At 44.1% G+C, this 17,923-nt stretch overlaps 1 protein-coding gene across 1 annotated transcript in view; it reads right to left on the minus strand.

Annotated features, from left to right (window-relative positions):
• The window catches only part of tmem67 (transmembrane protein 67), a 148,277-nt gene that overhangs the window by 126,103 nt on the left and 4,251 nt on the right, over nt 1-17,923 (minus strand). The window contains exons 2-3 of the mRNA XM_078216975.1: nt 1,256-1,347; nt 73-169 (exon numbers count right to left, since the gene is read on the minus strand). Of these exons, the coding sequence (XP_078073101.1) occupies nt 73-169; nt 1,256-1,347 (189 nt within the window). The remainder of the gene's footprint in view (nt 1-72; nt 170-1,255; nt 1,348-17,923) is intronic.

Consider the following 17,923-nt stretch of genomic DNA (forward strand, 5'->3'; position numbering starts at 1 on the left):
TTCATAATATTAGCACATGCGATCACGTAGAAAAAAAAAAAATTTGAATCACAGCTACTGCGCGGTACATACTTAGAATGTGTCCCATTGAACACCGACATTTTCCTTGATGATCTATCGTGGCACCTGAAGGACATTTAATGCAGCTCCATCCATCTTGGGTGACTGCCTTGAAATCAAAGAATTATAATAAAATACATTTTGAGGAGTATACATCAATATCAGAAAGGTATGAAAAAGCAGTGAAATGCATTTGTGCAATCTAAAGATTTACGCTGCTTAAGTCCTATCCTCTCGATAGTCCTCTTCACTTTGCTACCTCTCCTTTCCTTTAGGACACATTTAAAAACCTATAGGGGGCAAAACTGGGCTCTGTAACACCCATTGCTATGAGGCCTATTCAGCTATCAAAGCGGCCTCTGCAATAGGAATGCTATATTTGAAGAGCAGTTTGTATGTGCACACTTGACCATTGTCAGCATCATACAGAGCAGACAAATCATAACATCATGCTGAATTTACTCCAGCACTGTCATTTCGAAGCTCTATGATCAAGCCTTCAACCTCTCTTAAGTTCTCATAGTTCAATGTGCATAATCTACATGAAGGAACTTCCACCAGCACCAATTAAAGGGCTTATGAGCTACTTACAGGTTAGCTGCAGAAGCCTCCTACTCCACTATCACTGATGCCAGTGATAGTGGATTCACTTCAGTGGAATGAGATTCACTTCACGTAATATCAGGAAACAACCGAAGATACTATATACAGCAAAGATTATGAGCCTGCCAACATCACACTAGTAGAGTTGTCTCCAAAACTAGCTACCCCCTTAACCATGTTGTTCCAGTACAGCTACAACACTGGCATCCACTTAACACTATGAAAAATGGCCCAAGCATATTCTGACGCAACAAGTAGACCAAATCCAACTCAGCCAATTACCGCCCCCATCAGTCTACTCTCAATCATCGGTAAAATGATGGAAAGTGCCATTTATAGCGCCATCAATCAGCACTTATTCAGCAACAACCTCTTTAATGATGCTCAATTTGGGTTCTGCCACTCAGTTTCGGATCTCACTATGGCCTTGGTCCAAATTGGACTAAAGTACTGAATTCCAGTAATGAAGTGAGGCTGACTGCCTTTGACATCAAGGCAGCATTTGACAGGCTGTGGCAAAAGGATCCCTAGCAAAATTGAAAATTAGAACGAATGTATCAGTTCAGATAAAGTACTAAAATAATTTACTTACTGGAAACGTAACAGGACATTTTTCACATCTGATGAAAGGGCCACCATTGTTAGAGATCAATTTGTAACCAGGCTGACATACACATGATGTACCTGAAAGAATATATGATTTTGAATCAATTCAACATCAACTTACAAGTCAAACTTATGTGGCATTGCTAATGGATATCAAGTTTGCTCTTCAGGTGAAGAGGGGTTAGAGGGCAGTGGATCACTGAAATACAATGTACAATCATATTTCAGAACCCATTTTAAAGTAACATATTCTGCTTTTCTAACACTTTAACTGTATATTTTTATTTATTGAAAGTTTTAGGATAATTTGGAAAGCTGAGAAGTATTGAACATTGAGGTTTTCCTATAATATTGGCCAAGGGGCTGGGATCCCAAAGCTAAGGTGTTATAGTGTTACTACTGACATGACAAATTCCATAATCATTGAATTGTTACAGTGCAGAAGGAGCCATTCGGCCCTTCGAATCTGCACCAACTCAACTTCTTACCCAGGCCAACACCTCCCCCCATCTGCCCGATCCCCATAACCCCTAATCTACCTTGCCTGCATAACTTGGGAATTTGGGAAACTAAGGAGCAATTTAGCAATGTCAATCCACTTAACCTGCATATCTTCTGACTGTGGGAAGAAACCGCAGCATCCGGAGGAAATCCACGCAGGCACGGGGAGAATCATAGAATCACTACATAGAGTCACTAGAGTTTCCACAAATACATAAAGGCCAAAAGACTAACTAGGGAGAGAGTAGGGCCTCTTCAGGGTCAACAAGGTCAGCTATGTGCGGATCCACAAGAGATGGGTGAGATCCTAAATGAATATTTCTCATCAGTATTTACTGTTGAGAAAAGCATGGGAAAATAAAGTGATGTCTTGAGGAGTGTACATATTACAGAGAACGAGATGCTGGAAGTCTTAAAGTGTATCAAGGTAGATATATTCCTGAGACCTGATGAAGTGTATCCCAGGACATTGTGGGAGGCTAGGGAGGAAATTGCGGGTCCCCTGGCAGAGATATTTGAATCATCGATAGTCACAGGTGAGGTGCCTGAAGATTGGAGGGTGGCAAATGTTGTGCCTTTGTTTAAAAAGGGCTGCAGGGAAAAGCCTGGGAATTACAGGCCGATGAGCCTCACATTTGTGGTGGGTAAGTTGTTGGAAGGTACTTTGAGAGACAGGATCTACAGGCATTTAGAGACGCAGGGACTGATTAGGGACAGTCAGCATGGCTTTGCGAGTGGAAAATCATGTCTCACGAATGTGATTGAGTTTGTTGAATGGGTAACCAAGAAGGTAAATGAGGGCAGTGCAGCCGGCATTGTCTACATGGACATTAGTGAGGCCTTTAACAAGGGACTGCATGGTAGGTGTTGCATAAGGTTAAATCTCATGGGATGCAGGGTGAGGTTGCCAATTGGATACAAAATTAGCTTGACAGAAGACAGTGGGTTCTACATTGATTCTTTATCCATTGGAAAATGAGACAGGTGCCCATGTGAAATAGATCTTCCTATGGCAAGATAGCATGCATAAACTTGAACTCATCTAAACCCCTGCTGCCCATATCTGAAATCACACTGCATCCCATTTAACTTGCTGATTCCCATGTGGAAAGACCTCAATTTTAAAAGTTTTCATTCTGGTTTTTAAATCCCTTCCTGACATGACCTCAATCTTTCTGTAACTCCTAATTTTTATATTTCAATGATAAATTTGTATTTCCACATGACAGTATCAGCTCCTCGGACAGTACCCTCCCTCAAAGCATGACACTGTATGCATCCCACTGTCCATTCGCCCTGCTGTTTGAAGCAGAGCCTTCAGTTCTCCTCATTGTAGATCTTAACATGTTCCCACTTTTTAAAAAAAACTTCTCAGAGCCCATCTCTCCAGTAAGGCTTTTGGAACAGAAATTTTAATGGTAATTTTTCAGATGCAAGTCAAATTTCACAATTTGTCATGGTGGGGTCTGAACTCATGACTTCTGGGTAGCTAGCCCACTCCCATCATCAATAGATGAATCTAGAAAAATAATTCTTTACACTGAAGGCCTATAAATGTAATCTGCTACAATCTTTAAATAAACAACATTTTAGAATAGCTCCCCTGAGTCACATACATTTCTTTCTAAAATCACAGCATTTACAGTAGACTAGTTCAGGGTGCAATATTTTAATTATTTTTTGGACTGTTAATCCAGAGGCCTGGACTAATTAACCAGGGATAAAAACAGAAAATGCCGGAAAACTCAGCAGATCTGGCAGCATCAGTGGGGAGAGAAATGGAATCAATGTTCTGAGTCCGTAAAGAGAGGAAGAAATGTGATGGATTATATAAGGGATGGAGAAGCTGAAACAAAGAAATATTAAAGTTTATTTATTAATGTAGGCTTACATTAAGTCTAATGTATGTAGTAATTTCATTGCAGTGTTATATTAACACAGCAATGAAATGACTGAAAATCCCCCAGAAGCCACACTCCGGCACCTGTTCGGGTACACTGAGGGAGAATTTAGCATGGCCAATGCACCTAACCAGTGCATCTTTCGGACTGTGGGAGGAAACTGGAGCACCCGGAGGAAACCTACACAGACACAGGGAGAATGTGCAGATTCCACACAGCCAGTGACCCAAGCTGGAAATCGAACCCAAGTCCCTGGTGCTGTGAGGCAGCAGTGCCGCCATTTTGGTGATAGGTAGGAGCTAGGAGAGATTGCAAAAAAGGTGTGTAGAATACATGACAGGAAAATGTTAATGGCAGTGCAAAGGGCTATGGAAGGTGCTATTAGTGGCATTAAGGTAACATAACAGAATGTGTTAATAGAACAAAGGTCAGTGCTCAGTGAAAGCAAAACTGAAGAACAATTTGTCTTTATTCATTCATGGATGTGGGCATCGCTGGCTAGGTCAGCATTGGTTGCCCATCCCTAATTGCCCTTGAACTGAATAACTTGCTAGGCCATTTCAGAGCCAACCACTGGATCTGGAATTACTTGTAGGCCAGACCGGGTAAGGGTGGCAGATTTCTTTCCCTAAAGGACATTAGTTAAACAGATAGGTTTTTACGACAATTGATAATGGTTTAATAGTCTCAGTAGACTATTAAACTGTGGTGGGATTTGTAGTGGCTATTAGACTGTGGTGGGATTTGAACCCGGGTCCCCAGAGCATTATCTTGGCTTACTAGTCCACTGACAATACCACCATACACCACCTCTGCACAATAGATTGCCTGGAGCGGGGAGGGGTGCGGGGTTGGGGTTTGCATTGGGACAAAGATTTTTTTGGAATAAAAGGAGTTGAGATGGAGGAGAAAAGTCCCTGTCTAAAGTTGTTGCACTCAACGTTGAGTCCCAAGGGCTATAATGTGCGAACCGAGAAATGAGGTGCTGCTCCTCCAGTTTGAGTTGGGCTTCACTGCAACATTGCAGCAGGCCAAGGGCAGACACGTAAGCATGAGAGCATGATACTGAGTTCAAATGGCAAGCAACAAGAAGGTTAGGGTCATGCTTGCACACTGAGCAAAGGTGTTCTGCAAAGTCTCCCCAGTGTAGAGGAAATTGCATTGGGAGCAGAGAATACAATAGACTAAGTTGAAGGAGGTGCAAGTGAAATGTTGCTTCACCTGAAAGGAGTATTTGGGGCCTTGTATGGTGAGGAAATAGAAGGTAAAGAAGCAAGGCTTACCTTCTGCGATTGTAAGGGAAGGTGTGTGTGTGAAGAGGATGAGAAGTTGGGCTGATGGAGGAGTGGATCAGGGTGTCACAGAGGGAACAGTTCTGCAGAATGCTGACAAGGGAGTGGGAGGTGAGGGGAAATGTGTTTTGGGTAACATGATGCTGGAGTTGGCAGAAATGGCAAAAAATGATCCTTTGAATGTGGAGACTGGCTTGGTAAAAAGTGAGGACATCTGAAGATGTGAGTTCAAACTCACTTCGCAAAATAAATCCAGAATGAAAAGCAAGTATTAAATAGTCATTTTGAGTACAGAACTTGAATGTTGCTGTAAAAAGGCAAATTATTTCAAACCTTTTCATCTTCTACTTATCAGGACAATTTGCAAGAATAACAAATGCAAAGGGAACAACAGCATAAGAAGAGTACTGATTCTTTAGTAGGTGGACTCTGATTGATGGAGGCTTTGCCATAGAGAATGCACCAGTTAACTGATAACCAGTAAGTTTTCTCTCATTCAAACCAGCCTGGTTGACTCTGATTGGTCAAGGCATTGCCCTGGGAAAAAAGACCATATGCATTAGGAACCAGGATTAGGCTATTCAGCCATCTGAGTCTGCTTCACCATTTAATAAGATCGTGGCTGATCTAACACTTACTAAGTCCACTTTCCTGCCTTCTCTCCGTAACCCTTAATTTCCCTATTGATTAAAATCTATTGATCTCAGCTTTGAAAATGTTCAAGGATTCACCACTCTGAGAGAAGAAATTCTTTCTCAAATCCATCTTAAATAAGCACCCCCTTAGTTGCTTTGCATTTCTGGATGCGCAGAGCCCAAAATAAACAGCAGCCTTTCAACAGTATCCTTAAATGTGCATTTTCTGATGGCATTTTCAATCTTATAATTATCAACAGGTTCATCTGATTCCTGCCTTAGGGCTTGAAATTCACGTGGGTAGATCTGTTGATTGGAGGTGGATGCTTTGACTGGAGATGGATGCTAAATTCTTCAAAATATTTGTCTGGGTTTCTGCTATTATTTTGGTTCAAAATTTTACAAGAACCTCATCATTGATAATGAGACTTGTCCAAGATATTTTCATTATTTACCTTAAAGCCACAACTCTGCAGCATCAATCCTTCTCTGCATTGCTTCTTTAATCATCCAACACTCGCCTCCATATATAAAATTGATGTGATGTAACTTTCCAGGATTGTCAGCTTTGTTTTAATAGCTAATTCTGAGTTGATCATATTCTTTTTCATTTCAAACCTAACAATCTCAAATTTAAAATTAACAGTTGATTGAGCATCAATTGTCATTTGTGGAACAGAGTTACAAATTTCTACCTCCTTTTGCTTTTTTCCTAATTTTACTTCTGAAAGGTCTGGTTCTGATTTTACATACGTCTGGCAGGCTCCTCAAAGAAAATAGATTTTTCTCTATCTACGCTATGACTAAGCGGCCCACAAGGAGACAGGAGACTGCTTGAGTAAGATGCAGACAGAGGGCCCAATTTTACCATCAAGTTGCACCTGTTTTTGGGCACGAAAACTTGGTAAAGTCGGGCATGAGGCAAATAGTGCAATCCGCGCCTACCTCCACGCCAGTTCCCCCTTTACCAAGGCCCGAAAATGGCTGTGATCAGGACTGCACCCGAAACGGGCGTGATGGCCATTTAAATGCATTCGCATGCATTTACATTGAGGCTGCATGTCCAACTTTACTGTCACTTCCCCCTTTACCACCCCGTTTGCCCATCCAGAATCGGCACAAAACAGACATGCTCCACAAAAGTCCGATTCGGGTGCTCCAGTTAGTGAGGAGGTAAGTGCCGAGCATCCAATGGCTCTCTTCTTGAGATTGATGGCTGTGGGGGGGGGGGGGGGGTCCACTGCCATTCTGCCTGAGAAGGGGGGCCCTCGATTGGTCTGGGTGGCGGAGGGACTGGGGGGATAAGGTTGTCAGTAATGTTGTGGGGTTGGGACAATATCTGTGGGGGCCAGGGGGAGGCATTATCCAGTCTGGGAGGGATGTGGCAAAGGAGCAGCATTCTATCATTTTTTTTCTGCACATGCGCAGTTGGAGGCGCTGATCAGAGCTGCAAGATTTCGGGTGCGTTAAGCCCCACCCACAGGCTTCTGCAGCATGATTTGGAACTGCTGATATTTTTTTCAGGCACGAGTGTGTATGGGGGTGCCTGATAACGGGTCTAAAAGTTGGATCTGAAACACTCCCAGTTTCAAGTCCGCCCAGCACTTAGAATTAAAATGGTAAAATAGGGCCGAGTATAGAGTTGGAAATTTGCTTCATGTGGGAATTTGGTGCACAGGGAGGAAGAGGCGCACCATCTGATACCTTTTTCTTTAATCAGTCTCCAGTAATTGGTGAGTTTTTCTTTCCTTGGCTGGAACTTTATGACCATTCACGACAGCGGGATCTTCCGGTCTTACCAATGGTGCATGCCCGTCATGGGTTCCCTGGCAGCGAGGGGTGCATTCAATGGGAAACTTCATTGACAATGGCGGATCCAGAAGATCCCACCGACAGGCATGGGTGGGCCATCTCCCACCTCCAAGTAAAACACACGCAGAGTTGTGCAGTAAATCCCACCCCTTGTGTAAGGTTCTATTCTCATGGAACAATAGAAAAACATAAAAATTTCCACAAAGAAAAAGAACGGGATTGCCACATCTAGAACTGCCTGGATGTCGAAGAACCTAAGGGTAAGATAAAACACAAAAATCTAATGTCAGATATTGAGAACTCAATACTACAGAAAGTCGAGAGGAATATAGAAAGTAAACAGATGAAATCTAAAAGGAAATTAGGAAATCAAAGATAGAGCATGAAAGAATATTGGCAAGCAAAATCAAGGAGAATCCAAAGATGTTTTATCAATACATTAAGAGTAAGAGAATAATTGATGAAAAAGGCCGATTAAAGAAACATAGGATGTGGGTATGATTTCAATGAAGACTTTGTTTGTCTTCACAAAAGAGGGGGACATTGCAGATATTTTAGTTCATGAGTAGTCTGAATTATTAGGATGTGATCAACATGGGGAGAAAGTATTAAAAGGATTAAATTTAAGGAGGAGACAGACAGATTTTTAATTAATAATGGGTTGAAGGGCTATGGAGAATGGGCAGGGAAGTGAATTTGAGGCTGAGATCAGATCAGCCATGATCGTATTGAATGGTAGAGCAGGCTCGAGGGGCTGAATTGTCTACTCAAAAAAAAAGTTTATTTATTAGTCACAAGTAGGCTTACATTCAAACTGCAATGAAGTTACTGTGAAAATCCCTTAGTTGCCACACCGCAGTGCCTGTTTGGGTATACTGAAGGAGAATGTAGCACAGCCAATCCACCTAATGTGCACATCTTTGGACTGTGGGAGGAAACTGGAGCACCCGGAGGAAATCCACGCAGACACGGGGAGAATGTGCAAACTCCACACAGACAGTGGCCCAAGCCGGGAATCAAACCCAGGTCCCTTGCGCTGTGAGGCAGCAGTGCTAACCACTGTGCCACTGTGTCGCTCCTGCTCTTAGTTATCTTTTTATAAAAGTAGAGAGGCTGTTTCCTCTTGTGGGGCATCCTTGAAAATAGATAAATTACCAGGACCAGATGGAATGTACCCCAGGCTGTTTAAAGAAGCCAGGGAGGATTTTGTGGAGGGTCTGACCATCATTTCCCAATCCTCACTGGATAAAGTTTACTTTATCTGACGAAGGGGCAGCGCTCCGAAAGCCAGTGGCTTTTGCTACCAAATAAACCTGTTGGACTTTAACCTGGTGTTGTGAGACTTCTTACTATGTTTACCCCAGTTCAACGCCGGCATCTCCACATCATGACTACCATCGACAGCACAAACTGCTGGCTCCAAGTGGAGAGGATCTCCAAGAAGATCGCGCATATTGACACAGACATCAAGTTTCTACAAAGATGCAAGAAAGCAGGCAAGATACTGAAAGGACTACAGATCACGAACCCACTCAGGTCAACCCATAACACAGACTACGCTGTGAGACTTTGCCATCGCACCTCTCTCACACTCCTCAACCACCTCATACACCAACTCTACAGCAAACGCCGCACCCTGGAAACCAAGATAGAGTCCATATTCTCAACTTGCGCTCAGGACGCAGACCAGCTGCGAAACTCTGCCAAGCAGACGAGACAAAGGAACTACACCATCTACATGCACACCAAGAACAGGAAACTTGAGAAACTCGGCATCACCATCAGTAGCAACCAAGCCTCCCTCGGTACCACAGTAGAAAACAGTACCACTGCAGGGAAGTCCATTGTCAACTTGTCCGACTACACACTTCAACCAGATGAAATTGAAGTTCTCAGCCGAGGGCTCAATTTCTGCCCCACCACCAAAATAGACCCCATCAGTTTCGCAGCAGACACAGAGGAATTCATCAGGCGAATGAGGCTGCGGGAGTTCTTCCACAAACCCCAAGAGGCCAACAGCGAACACAATGAGACAGCAAATGAACCGGAACAGCCGACAGAGAGATCCGCAGTGCAACCAAAGAAGAAAGAATCGAATTGGACTCCTCCGGAAGACCCTCGACTTGACATGTATGCCCAAGCCGTCAGGAGGTGCGTCAACACCAGATTCATCAGCCGCACTCAAGACAGCCCCGAACATCACCCAAGCACAACGCAACGCCATCTTCGCTCTCAAGACCAACCGCAACATTGTCATCAAACCAGCAAAGGAGGGGCCATCGTCATACTGAACAGTACGGATTACTGTAAAGAAGTGTACCGACAACTGAACAATGAGGAACACTACAGACAGTTACCTGCAGATCCGACCAAAGAGCATACCCGTCAACTCAACAGACTGATCAAGACCTTTGATCCGGACCTTCAGAGCACCCTCCGTGCTCTCATCCCACGTACTCCCCGCGTTGGAGATCTCTACTGCCTCCCGAAGATACACAAGGCAAGTACACCCGGCCATTCCATCGTATCGGGCAATGGGACCCTGTGCGAGAACCTCTCCGGCTACGTCGAGGGCATCCTGAAACCCATTGTACAAAGAACCCCCAGCTTTTGTCGCGACACTATGGACTTCCTACAGAAACTCAGCACACATGGAGCAGTTGAACCAGGAGCACTCCTTGTCACAATGGATGTCTCGGCACTCTACACCAGCATCCCCCACGACGATGGCATTGCTGCAACTGCCTCAGTACTCAACGCCGACAACTGCCAGTTTCCAGATGCAATTTTACAACTCATCCGCTTCATCCTGGACCACAATGTCTTCATCTTCAACAACCAGTTCTTCATCCAGACACACGGAACAGCCATGGGATCCAAATTAGCACCTCAATATGCCAACATCTTCATGCACAGGTTCGAACAAGACCTCTTCACCGCACAGGACCTTCAACCGATGCTATACGCTAGATACATTGATGACATTTTCTTCCTTTGGACTCATGGTCAACAATCACTGAAACAACTATATGATGATATCAACAAGTTCCATCCCATCATCAGACTCACCATGGACTACTCTCCGGAATCGGTTGCATTCTTGGACACACGCATCTCCATCAAGGACGGTTACCTCAGCACTTCACTGTACCGCAAACCCACGGATAACCTCACGATGCTCCACTTCTCCAGCTTCCACCCTAAACACGTTAAAGAAGCCATCCCCTACGGACAAGCCCTCCGTATACACAGGATCTGTTTAGATGAGGAGGATCGCAACAGACACCTCCAGACGCTGAAAGATGCCCTCACAAGAACAGGATATGGCGCTCGACTCATCGATCGACAGTTCCGATGTGCCACAGCGCAAAACCTCACCGACCTCCTCAGAAGACAAACACGGGACATGGCGGACAGAGTACCCTTCGTCATCCAGTACTTCCCTGGAGCGGAGAAGCTACGACATCTTCGCCGGAGCCTTCAACATGTCATTGATGAAGACGAACATCTCACCAAGGCCATCCCCACACCCCCACTTGTTGCCTTTAAACACACAACCTCAAAACAGACCATTGTCTGCAGCAAACTACCCAGCCTTTAGGAGAACAGTAACCACGACACCACACAACCCTGCCACAGCAACCTCTGCAAGACGTGCCGGATCATCGACACGGATGATATCATCTCACGTGAGAACACCATCCACCAGGTACACAGTACATATTCTTGCAACTCGGCCAACGTTGTCGACCTGATTCGCTGCAGGAAAGGATGTCCTGAGGCATGGTACATTGGGGAGACCATGCAGACGCTACGACAACGGATGAATGAACACCACTCGACAATCACCAGGTAGGAGTGTTCTCTTCCTGTTGGGAACACTTCAGCGATCACGGACATTCAGCCTCTGATCTTCGGGTAAGCGTTCTCCAAGGCGGCCTTCACGACACACGACAACGCAGAGTCGCTGAGCAGACTGATAGCCAAGTTCCGCACACATGAGGACAGCCTCAACCGGGATCTTGGGTTCATGTCACACTATCTGTAACCCCCACGACTTGCCTGGGCTTGCAAAATCTCACTAATTGTCCTGTCTGGAGACAATTAACATATCTTTAACCTGTGCTTAACACTGTCTCCACTCACATTGTCTGTACCTTTAAGACTTGATTACCTATAAACTCGCATTCCAACCATTATTTTGTAAATTGAGTTTGTGTCTTTATATGCCCTGTTTGTGAACAGAACTCCCACTTACCTGACGAAGGGGCAGTGCTCCGAAAGTTAGTGGCTATTGCTACCAAATAAACCTGTTGGACTTTAACCTGGTGTTGTGAGACTTCTTACTGTGTTCACCCCAGTCCAACGCCGGCATCTCCACATCATAAAATTGAGGTGTCAGAGGATTGGAGGTCGAACATTGTACCTTACAATTACATGTCAGTCAGTCTGGCTTCGCTGGTGGGAAAATTATTGGAATCAATTTTGAGAGACAAGATAAACTGTCACTTCGAAAGACATGGATTAATCAAGGACAATCGACATGGGTTTGTTAAGGGAAGGTTACGTCTGACTAATTTGATTGAATTTTTTAGGGAGTTACGAGGAGAACTGATGAGAGTACTGCAGTTAATGTGGTCTACGTGGATTTTAGCATTGTTTTCAAGAATGGCACACTAGTTAAAAATGTAAAAGCGCATGGGACCCAGGGGAATGTAGCAAGCTGGATACAAAATTGGCCTAGTTGCAGTAAATAAAGGATAATTATTGATGGATGTTTTAATGACTGGAAGACTGTGTCCTGTGGGGTTCAGTACTTAATATTTTGGACCTAAATGGAAGGGGAATGATTAAGAAGTTTTCAGGTGGCACAGAAATTGGTTGCATGGTTGATAGTAAGGAGGTTTGTTGTAGACTGTGGAAAATTATCAATGGGCTGGTCAGGTGGGCAGAAAAGTGCCATATGGAATTCAGCCCAAACAAATGTGAGGTGATGCATTTGGGAAGGTCAAACAAGGCAAAGGATTACACAATAAATGGGAGGATACTGAGAAGTAGAGAAAGTGAGGGACCTTGAAGTTAATGTCCAAAGATCCCTGAAGGTAGCAAGGCAGGCTGATGAGGTGGCTAAGAAGGCATAGAAACTTAAGAGAATAGGAGCAGGAGTAGGCAATTGAGTCCATCAACCCTCCTAACCATTCAATGGGATCATAGCTGATTCTCTATCTCAACGCCATACTCCCACTCTCTCCCCATATCCCTTAACACCTTTTGGTGTCTAGAAATTGACCTCCTTCTTAAATACAATCAGTGACTTGGCCTCCACAACCTTACTTTGTAGAGAATTTCACGGTTCACTCTCCCTGAGCGAAGAAATTTCTTCTCAGCTGAGTCCTAAATGGGACACCCATTATCCTGAGACTGTGACCCTTTTGCTGTGCTTCCTGTGTGGTAAGTTAAAGTTTATTTATTAGTCACAAGTAAGGCTTACATTAACACTGCAATGAAGTTACTGTGAAATTCCCCCAGTCGCCACACTCTGGCACCTATTCGGGTCAATGCACCTAACCAGCCCATCATTCAGACTGTGGGAGGAAACCGGACTACCCGGAGGAAACCCACGCAGACATGGGGAGAACATTCAAACTCCTCATTAGGACATAGTTAATGTCCTAACTATGTTAGGGGTTGTGGGTTTTACACAAAAAGAAAAAGGCTTACACACACACATTCAAACTAACAACAGGTTTATTGAAAGAGCTGTTGCCTGTATAGAGAAAAAATTGAACTAAACAAGAGCCGGTGAAACACCTTAATGCCATCACCATCAAATCATACGACCGGCTCTTAAAACGATCATGCAACCACTAAAGTATGTAACATCCCTACCCTTTTACTTTTGCCGTTATGACAACAAATTACTTTGATGTTACACATAGGATCAATAATATTTTAGACGCTGTACTTTGCACCATAAATCATTATACACAGTCAATAAGAAAGTCGACCAGGAGGATGGCTGGCATGGTAGCACAGTGGTTAATACTGCTGTCTCATAGCTCCAAGGACCTGGGTTCAATTCCCAGCTTGGGTCACTGTCTGTGTGCAGATTGCACATTCTCCCCGTGTCTGCGTGGGTTTCCTCTGGGTGCTCCAGTTTCCTCCCACAGTCCAAAGATGTGCGGGTTAGGTTGATTGGCCATGCCGAATTGCCCCTTAGTGTCCTGGGATGTGTAGGTTAGAGGGATTAGTGGGGTAAATGTGTGGGGCCGTGGGGGTAAGGCCTAGGTGGGATTGTTGTCAGTGCAGACTTGATGGGCCGAATGGCCTCCTTCTGCATCTAGGGTTTCTATGATTTTATGATGTCCATTCCTCTTTGGTTTATACAGCATTCTGGAATTTGGCTGTCCTTGGTTCTTGAAGTATGATATGGAACTTCAGTAGTTACTTTTTCTCTTGAAACTAATTCTGCATCATTCTCAAATGGTATTGTAGCATAGACACAATCATCAAGCAGCTCAGATTCAACTAAATCTTCGGTAGTAGTATTCACAACACTAGGGAGTGGAGATGTTGGTACTTCTGGAGATGATTCTGAGAAATCATTTTGAAATGATAACGACTGGTCAGCATGGCATTGCCAAATTAATTCACCTTCGGTTTGAACTGTGTAAGAAATTGGACCTGTTTTTGCTAAAACTATGGCTGGTAGTCATTTCACACTCATGGCAAATAACATATTAACACTCAATCCTCTGTTGAAATGAGCGTTGTTTTGCCCTCACATCTTGCCTCGCAACTTAAGATTGTTGTTGACACTCTACCATCTCTGAAGTTTGTAGAGGAAATAACAAATCAAATGTACTTCTCAACTTTCTCTTTAAGGGCAGTAATGCAGGTGAACTTTGGGGAGTCGCATGAGTAATGTTTCTATAAGATGCCAAAAAGTTACTCACACAACGTTGATAATGGGCTTTGCTCTTTTGAAGCTTTAAAGAATGTTTCAAGGATTATGTGAATCTTTCAGCTAATCCACTGGTTGAATGATGTAAAGATGCAGATTCTATATGCTGAATATCATTTACTTTTAAATAATCCTCTAACTCTTGTAAACTGAACCATTATCGCTAACAATCAGTTCCGGTTTACCAAATCTTGCAACAATTTAATCAACCGTTCCAATGGTTTGTTCAGTTGTAGTGGATGTCATGAGATCAATTTCTGGCTTCTTTGAGCGTGCATCAATTATGACTAAGAACATGTTGCACTCAAGAACAAAGAACAAAGAACAATACAGCACAGGAACAGGCCCTTCGGCCCTCCAAGCCCGCGCCGCTCCCTGGTCCAAACTAGACCATTCTTTTGTATCCCTCCATTCCCACTCCGTTCATATGGCTGTCTAGATAAGTCTTAAACGTTCCCAGTGTGTCCGCCTCCACCACCTTGCCTGGCAGCGCATTCCAGGCCCCCACCACCCTCTGTGTAAAATATGTCCGTCTGATATCTGTGTTAAACCTCCCCCCCTTCACCTTGAACCTATGACCCCTCGTGAACGTCACCACCGACCTGGGGAAAAGCTTCCCACCGTTCACCCTATCTATGCCTTTCATATTTTTATACACCTCTATTAAGTCTCCCCTCATCCTCCGTCTTTCCAGGGAGAACAACCCCAGTTTACCCAATCTCTCCTCATAACTAAGCCCCTCCATACCAGGTAACATCCTGGTAAACCTCCTCTGTACTCTCTCCAAAGCCTCCACGTCCTTCTGGTAGTGTGGCGACCAGAACTGGACGCAGTATTCCAGATGCGGCCGAACCAACGTTCTATACATCTGCAACATCAGACCCCAACTTTTATACTCTATGCCCCGTCCTATAAAGGCAAGCATGCCATATGCCTTCTTCACCACCTTCTCCACCTGTGACGTCACTTTCAAGGATCTGTGGACTTGCACACCCAGGTCCCTCTGCGTATCTACACCCTTTATGGTTCTGCCATTTATCATATAGCTCCTCCCTACATTATTTCTACCAAAATGCATCACTTCGCATTTATCAGGATTGAACTCCATCTGCCATTTCTTTGCCCAAATTTCCAGCCCATCTATATCCTTCTGTAGCTTCTGACAATGCTCCTCACTATCTGCAAGTCCTGCCAATTTTGTGTCGTCCGCAAACTTACTGATCACCCCAGTTACACCTTCTTCCAGATCATTTATATAAATCACAAACAGCAGAGGTCCCAATACAGAGCCCTGCGGAACACCACTAGTCACAGGCCTCCAGCCGGAAAAAGACCATTCCACTACCACCCTCTGTCTTCTGTGACCAAGCCAGTTCTCCACCCATCCAGCCACCTCCCCCTTTATCCCATGAGATCCAACCTTTTTCACCAGCCCACCATGAGGGACTTTGTCAAACGCTTTACTAAAGTCCATATAGACGACATCCACGGCCCTTCCCTCGTCAACCATTTTGGTCACTTCTTCAAAAAACTCCACCAGGTTAGTGAGGCATGACCTCCCTCTCACAAAACCATGCTGACTATCGTTAATGAGTTTATTCCTTTCTAAATGCGCATACATCCTATCTCTAAGAATCTTCTCCAACAACTTCCCCACCACGGACGTCAAGCTCACCGGCCTATAATTACCCAGGTTATCCTTCCTACCCTTCTTAAATAACGGGACCACATTAGCTATCCTCCAATCCTCTGGGTCCTCACCTGCGTCCAGTGACGAGACAAAGATTTGCGTCAGAGGCCCAGCACTCAAACAGACCAGCAAAATCTACACACAATTGTTGCCATGGCAATTTAGGTCACTCCCAAGGGTGTAAAGGAGACAATGTGTGCATGTTGGCATGTCCGCTACGACTCTCACCAACTTTCACAGATGCACCATAGAAAACATTCTCTCTGGTTGTATCACAGCTTGGTATGGCTCTATCTCTGTCCAAGGCCGCAAGAAACGACAAAGAGTTGTGAACGAAGCCTAGTCCATCATGCAAAGCAGCCTCCCATCCATTGACTCTGTCTACATTTCCCGCTGCCTCGAAAAAGCAGCCAGCATAATCAAGGACCCCATGCACTACTCAGCTTTACCTTGAGTTTCACTTGAACTCCCTTCATTGAGCCATGTGTCTCTTTGAATATACTCTTGTATTTATCCAGATGGTGCCTATTAAGTATTCACTGACTCTCCAACAGAGTACCTTACATAGGCTGTTTTCCTGTAACCCCACATATTTACACTGCTAATTCCCCTAACCTCCAAATCCCGGGATACTAAGGGGCAATTATCCTGGCCAATTCACCTAACCTGCACATCTTTGGACTGTGGGAAGAAACCGGAACACCCAGAGGAAACAAACGCAGAAACGGAGAGACACTGAAGGCTGGAATCGAACCCAAGTCCCTGGCGTTGTGAGGCAGCAGTGCTAACCACTGCTCCACTATGCTGCCACCATATGGATAAGACATTCAGTCAGAGCTCTTCATCATATTTCTGGACATTCTCTCCATCGTAGTCATAATTGTTTTCTGCCATGTTGTGAATTCCTTTTGTAAAATCTTTACTTTAGATGTTCACAAAAGACAAAGTGGAGTTTTAATCACAACAAAACGACATAATCAGGAGCAGTGTTTGGTCACAGAGATTTAATTTTGTGTAAAAGGGTTTATCATCACCACTTTGCATCCTAACCCTAATTTCTTCTTCTTGAAGGGCCCAGATTCTTCTTCAGAATATTCTTCTTGGGGGAAGCTGGTCTAGCCCAACAAGCTTTTGCAATGTGCCATTTTGCCACAATTCTTGCATTGACTATCCTTGTTCTACCAAGAGACTCATTGAATGGCCCATTTTTGCACATCTGTGACATGCTTGTTGCTGTTTTGACCTCTTACGGGCAGTTCCCAACTTGTGGATCTTCACTCCTGCAGTTAATTGTGAAGCCTCTTTAGCAGCCAGTTGCCTTGACACTGCAATTTCAATTGTCAGTAATCAATCTTCTTTAGCTAGCCTCATTTTTGGAGACCACAACTAAATAATCTCAAAGGGTATCTTCTAATGATTCACCAAACTCACAATGTTGTACCAGCCTTCTTAAAGTTGTCACGAACTGAGCAATGCTTTCATCTTTCATTCGATTCCTTCCATGAAACCTGAACCATTCCGCGATGATCAATGGCTTTGAGAGTGATGCTCTTCAAGGATCTTTGTCAAGTCATTATAAGTATTGGTTCCTGACATTGTTGAGTTAACCTAGCTCTGGAGCACTTTGAAAGTTTTACTTTCTATTGTACAGAGAAAAACTGGTACAAGCAACTTGCTTTCAATTCTATTCGCTTATACAAAGTGCTGAAAACGCTCGGCATTGGAACTCCATGATTCATTTTCTTACTAAAAGAACCCATTGTACCTAATTGACCCGTCATTTCTCTTGCAGGCACTAGCGACGAGAGACCACTTAGTATATTTATTTTTACTGTCGTCCCAGTGCTCCATTTTTTTAC

Source organism: Mustelus asterias, chromosome 7, assembly GCF_964213995.1.
Source record: "Mustelus asterias chromosome 7, sMusAst1.hap1.1, whole genome shotgun sequence".
NCBI classification, from domain to species: domain Eukaryota; kingdom Metazoa; phylum Chordata; class Chondrichthyes; order Carcharhiniformes; family Triakidae; genus Mustelus; species Mustelus asterias.